Genomic DNA, 6,000 nt, shown 5'->3' on the forward strand with positions numbered 1-6,000 from the left:
ATGGAATTTGGTGGAGAGACAGCGTAAACTGTGGGAGAAGTAAATTGGGATATAATTCATGGCAGGAAAAGCTCTCAAATTTTTCAGCTTCTTTCTAAGTTAGTCTCTCCCTTGATGCCTCTCTATTGCAGTGAAAGTGAGTGAGGAGCAGAGAGACCTCAGCCATGCATAGCAGCCCCTGAGGACCTCCTGATTAGATGACCGTTTTCATATGGCCTGAGATAAATAGGCATACCCTCATTCAGCACACACTTGATATCTTCATGTTTAACAATGTGACCAGGGTGTGATGTAAAGATTATAGTTCTTTTATCCAAAGTTGTGATCAGGCGATGGACGCCACAGAAAGCCTCCACCAGTTCCATATGCACAACAAGGTCCTCCCCTTGCCTTGTGAAGACACTGTGGTCTTTTTGATCGAGCACAGTGATGATATCTCCAGGTTCTAAGCCAAGTACCTGGTCACCTTCACCATGGAATGTTAGTTTCTGGCCATCCTTCATCCCTTTATCAATGTGAACTTCCAGGGTCTTTTCCATAACAATTTTTCTTTCACTACAGTTTTTACACCTACCTTGGGACTGATGCGCTCTCCTTGGCCATGACACTCTTGGCACACAGACTGAATTTGCTGAACCAAGCCTGGTCCAATTTGGTGGATGCGTACTTGTATTCCTGATCCACGATAGACAGGGCAGCACTCTACTGACCCTTTCTTACCATCACGACCTCCACATTTCTCACATATTACATTGTTCTGCAGTGCTAGTTTCCTAGTGGGCTGACCTTTGAACCATGCTGATATGATGGAAAGGTCTCCATTTAGAATGCTTTACAGATTCCTTATGAGAAACATTTGTAACTGGCAATTATTTTATAATAAATGAGTAATGTTAAGCTTGAGTTTGGCTATTTTGGCGGAGGTAACCATTCAAAATTTTTTTTTCCCGCTACAAATGTTCAAAATAATGGAATGTTTTAATTATGAAGATTTTTCCATTATATTGGCATGGTCCAAAGGCAGTTAGATAAGATCAGTGTTGTTGGTCATGTTATTCCTATAGATGTTGTGTTATATATGGGTCAGACTCATTTTATATAGAGGACGAGGTTCATTCTGGCTTTTGCTTCAAATGTGGCTTACTGTATTTTGAAATGGAAAATAGGGTGAGGCTCAACACTCAGAAAAACAATCCAGCAACAGAGCTGTAGTCATGGAGTATGGGCAAGTGGGGGAGGGATGGATCTCTGTATCCTCAGGTGTACCTTTGCAAAATGCCTAGACCCCAGCAGATTGTCACTTTAGCAGCAGAAAGTAAAAGGGAGGGTGCTGAAGATAAATCCTCAGAAGATTCTCAAGGTGGGTTTGTATGGTGGGGGGTGGTGCGGGCAATGGAATTGAAGAGAAGCCATTGCTGGAAATATATAGATAAAAGCAAAAAACTGCGGATGCTGGAAATCCAAAACAAAATAAAAATACCTGGAAAAACTCAGCAGGTTTGGCAGCATCTGCGGAGAGGAACACAGTTAACGTTTCGAGTCCGTATGACTCTTCAACAGAACTAAGTAAAAATAGAAAAGAGGTGAAATATAAGCTGGTTTAAGGAGGGGGTGGGACAGGTAGAGCTGGATAGAGGGCCAGTGATAGGTGGAGATAGCCAAAAGATGTCATAGACAAAAGGACAAAGAGGTGTTGAAGGTGGTGATATTATCTAAGGAATGTGCTAATTAAGGGTAGAAAGCAGGACAAGCAAGGTACAGATAGCCCTAGTGGGGGTGGGGTGGTGAAGGGATCAAAATAGGCTAAAAGGTAGCGATAAAACAATGGATAGAAATACATTTAAAAATAATGGCAATAGGTGGGAAAAGAAAAATCTATATAAATTATTGGGGAAAAAAAGGGTGAGGATGGAGGAGAGAGTTCATGATCTAAAATTGTTGAACTCAGTATTCAATCCAGAAGGCTGTAGAGTGCCTTGTCGGAAGATGAGGTGCTGTTTCTCCAGTTTGCGTTGAGCTTCACTGGAACAATGCAGCAGGCCAAGGACAGACATGTGGGCATGAGAGCAGGGTGGGGTGTTGAAATGGCAAGCGACAGGGAGGTCTGGGTCATGTTTGTGGACAGCTGGAAATATATGTGTCAGCTGTCACTGTATGAATTGGGACCTTCATACAATTTTTTAAGAAATGAAAGGCAGATCAGTGTTTCCATCAGGGTCAGGAGCGCAGTACCTTCCTCTGCCACGGTCAAAACTCAACACACCCCTGCTGATGCACCCCCCTCTCTTTTTCTCTCTCTTCCCCCAACCCATGTCTCTCTCTCTAGCGTGCGTCCTCTGCCTGCTGCTTACTCAGGGCCTGTAACCCTGTCAGCATATTCATTACGCCAGCCTTTCTCTGAGTGAGAAATCCCTACATGCAGCTCTCAACCTGACAAAAACCAAGCTCCTGACTCTTATGGAAACATTGCTCTGCCTTTCATTTCTTAAAAAATTGTACTAAGATCCCAATTCTTCGTACAGTGACAGCTTACATGTATATTTCCAGCAATGGTTTCTCTTCAATTCCATTGCCCTCACTACCCCCCACCACCAACCCCCCCCCCACCCCAAACCATACAAACCCGCTTCCCTTCATTCCACCATAGTTAAAAGACCCTTTCCCTTTGCACTTTTAAAAAATCTTCTCAACTCCTCTTTCTGACTAAGCTTTTGGTAACATTCCTAACTATCTCAACTAGTTCAACATTCAATCTATTTTCTCCCCTTCTCCACAGTGAAATACCAATGGGATGTATCCTATGTTAAAGTTACTGTTCAAATATTGTCGGTATAAATTTGGCCTGGCATATTTTTATAGAGCAGTGGAGCTAACATCATTTGCAACAGTAACAATTTAATCTTTACTGTGCTAAGAATAAATGAAAACATTTTTAAGAAAGCATATTTTGTGTTTTTTTTATACATGGTCTTTCAAAATTTTACACATCGCCACACAACAGACTTGTGAGAAAAGTTATAGCTCTTGGAATAAAAGGGACAGTAGCAAGGTGAATACAAAATTGGCTGCATAATAGGAAACAGAGTAATGGTCAATAGATATTTTTCGGGCTGGAGAAGGTTTGTAGTCGAGTTCCCCAGGGGTCGGTAATGGGACCCTTGCTTTTCCTGATATATATTAATGATCTAGATCTTGGTGTTCAGGGGACAATTTTAAAGTTTGCAGATGATACAAAACTTGGAAACATTGCAAATTGTGAGGAGAACAGCATAGCACTTCAAAAGACGAGCTGGTGGATTGGGCAAATAGGTGGCAGGTGAAGTTCAATGCAGAGAAGTATGAGGTGATTCATTTTGGTAGGAAGAACTTGGACAGACAATATAAAATAAGGGGTACAATTCTTAAGGGTGTGCAGAAACCGAGACCTGGGTGTATACGTGCATTGGTCATTGAAGGTAGCAGTACAAGTGAAGAGAGTGGTTAACAAAGCATACAGTATTCTGGACTTTATTAATAGGGGCAGAGAGTACCAGAGCAGGGAAGTTATGCTGAGCTTATATTAGGTACTAATTAGACCTCAGCTGGAGTATTGTGTACAGTTTTGGGTGCCACACTATAGGAAGGATGTGATCGCATTGGAGAGATTGCAGAAGAAGTTTACAAGAATGATTCCAGGAATAAGAAACTTCAGTTATGAAGGGAGATTGGAGAGGCTGGGACTGTTCTCCTTGGAGAGGAGAAGGCTAAGAGGATATTTGACACATGTGCTCAAAACCTTGAGGGGACTGGATAGAATAGATGGGGAGAAACTATTCCCATTCATTAAGGAATCGAGAACGAGAGGGCACTGATTTAAAGTGATTTGCAAAAGAAGCAAACGTGAGAAAAAACTTTTTCACATGAGTGCTTAAGAGTCTGAATGCACTGCTCAGAAGTGTGATGGAGGCAGGTTCAATGGATGCATTGAAGAGGGCATTAAATGATTATTTGAATAGAAACAAGGGTACAGGGGGAAAGCAGGGCAATGACACTAAGTCATGCTGCTCATTTGGAGAGCCAGTGCAGACACAATGGGCCGAATGATTCTTCAGTTGGGCCATGTGAAGAAAATGTCGATCTCATTTTCCTTTTGAACAACTCAAGTGAGTTCTCTCCTATGTTTTTCTCTCCAGATGAAAATGGCCAATTTTTTAAAGATCTACAGATGATGATTGAATCCATGTACAAACAGTATGGCAGCCCTATTGCTCTGATAGCGCACAGTATGGGAAATCTTTACACACTCTACTTCCTCAACCATCAGCCCCAGGAGTGGAAAGACAAGTATATTAGATGCTACATTGCACTGGGGGCTCCTTGGGGAGGCGTGTCAAAGACTTTGCGAGTGTTGGCAACAGGTAGGTCATGGGGCACATCAAGCGCAACAATGTAAAAAACCTCTAGGGTGATCTTCACTGACAACATTACAAATGAAGCATACATGTAGTTGTCTTGCTTTCGCTTGTGTAATGGGGGTGGAATGATGGCACTAAGTGGTAGGAAATAATTGAGGCAGAGCCCATTAAGAATAGGTAAGCATTTGATTCCGAAATTGTTATGGAGAGGGAAGAGCCGTAAGATTAGTTTTGAATTGGTCAAATCTAACAAATAGCCAGTACAGACACCCTGGGTCAAATGGCATCATTCTATGTTATAAACTTCAGTAGTTCTATTTTATATTCAAGGAGAATCTGATTTTTTTTCAAAACATTGTTATCTCAGGCCTTTTGCTCAAGAGTGGTTAGAATGTGGAACATGCTATTACATTGAGAGGTTGAGGAAAATGGTATAGATGGATTTAAGGAGAAACCAAATAACCAACTGAGGAAGAAAAGAATAGAAGGATATGTTGATGGGGTGGGATGGAGTAGAACGGGAGAAAATTCCTATGGAACATAAGTATTGGCATAGACCCATTTGGGTCAAATGGGCTGTTTCTGTGCTATAAAATTTGATGAGCACTAAAGCAAAGGTTTAAACTCTGCTTCACCTCATAGGAGACAATGATCGAATTCCTGTCATCAGCCCACTGAAGATTCGCGAACAGCAGCGGACTGCCGTCTCCACAAACTGGCTCCTTCCTTACAACAACACCTGGTCAATGGACAAAATATTCGTCACCACACCAACATACAATTATACCATGAAGGACTACCCGAAGTTCTACCAGGACATCAACTTTAAAGATGGCTGGCTCTTGCGGCAAAACACTGAATCACTGGTGTACAACTTGACTGCCCCTGGGGTAACAATACACTGCCTATATGGAACTGGAGTGCAAACACCCGAGTCCTTTTATTATGACGTTTTTCCTGACCAGGAACCCAAAGTCCAATATGGAAAGGGTGATGGGACTGTCAACCTAGTGAGTGCTCTTCAGTGCCAAACATGGGCAGGGAAGCAGAAAGGCAAAGTCTATATGAAGGAACTGCCTTCAAATGAACATATCAATATGCTGTCCAACTTCACCACAATATCCTACATTAAAAAGGTCCTATTTGATTTACCTCTGTTATGAATTCACCTTAGTTGTCCTGAAAGCGAGAGAACACATTTTGAGTCTTGCCACATTTTTATGGTGATCTGAGGCAGAGCATTCATAATGAATTCTGTGTAATGAAGCTATTTTGAACAATCGTTGACATCTGGTTTTATTGGAGCATAAAAGAGTGTAGCAGTACAACTAATTTCCCTTCTCTAACCGAGGTGCTACAAGTAGTGAAACCCTCACTCATGTCAGTCTGGACCATGCACATATCATCTAGACAGATGCTAAGTAATCTGTTTTCCACATTTATGGGGTTAATGCTGTTTGATTTGGGTCTTTCCAGTTTTGACCTGGCATCAGGCAGGAACATAGGAATGGGAGTACGGTAACCAACATATAGAATAACAAAACCCCTTCAAATCAAAACAATTGCACACCTTGACTCAGCCTCTAGTTGGTGGGGTGGGGGGGAG

The 6,000-nt window shown here is 41.9% G+C and overlaps 1 protein-coding gene across 1 annotated transcript in view; it reads left to right on the forward strand.

The window, feature by feature from the left end:
- The window catches only part of pla2g15 (phospholipase A2, group XV), a 41,124-nt gene extending 35,448 nt beyond the window's left edge, over positions 1–5,676 (forward strand). Inside the window, exons 5-6 of the mRNA XM_041191745.1 lie at positions 4,173–4,397; positions 5,037–5,676. Coding sequence (XP_041047679.1) covers positions 4,173–4,397; positions 5,037–5,557 — 746 coding nt within the window. The 3' untranslated portion in view covers positions 5,558–5,676. The remainder of the gene's footprint in view (positions 1–4,172; positions 4,398–5,036) is intronic.
- The last annotated feature ends 324 nt before the right edge of the window (positions 5,677–6,000 follow it).

Source organism: Carcharodon carcharias, chromosome 7 (genome assembly GCF_017639515.1).
Source record: "Carcharodon carcharias isolate sCarCar2 chromosome 7, sCarCar2.pri, whole genome shotgun sequence".
Classification (NCBI taxonomy): domain Eukaryota; kingdom Metazoa; phylum Chordata; class Chondrichthyes; order Lamniformes; family Lamnidae; genus Carcharodon; species Carcharodon carcharias.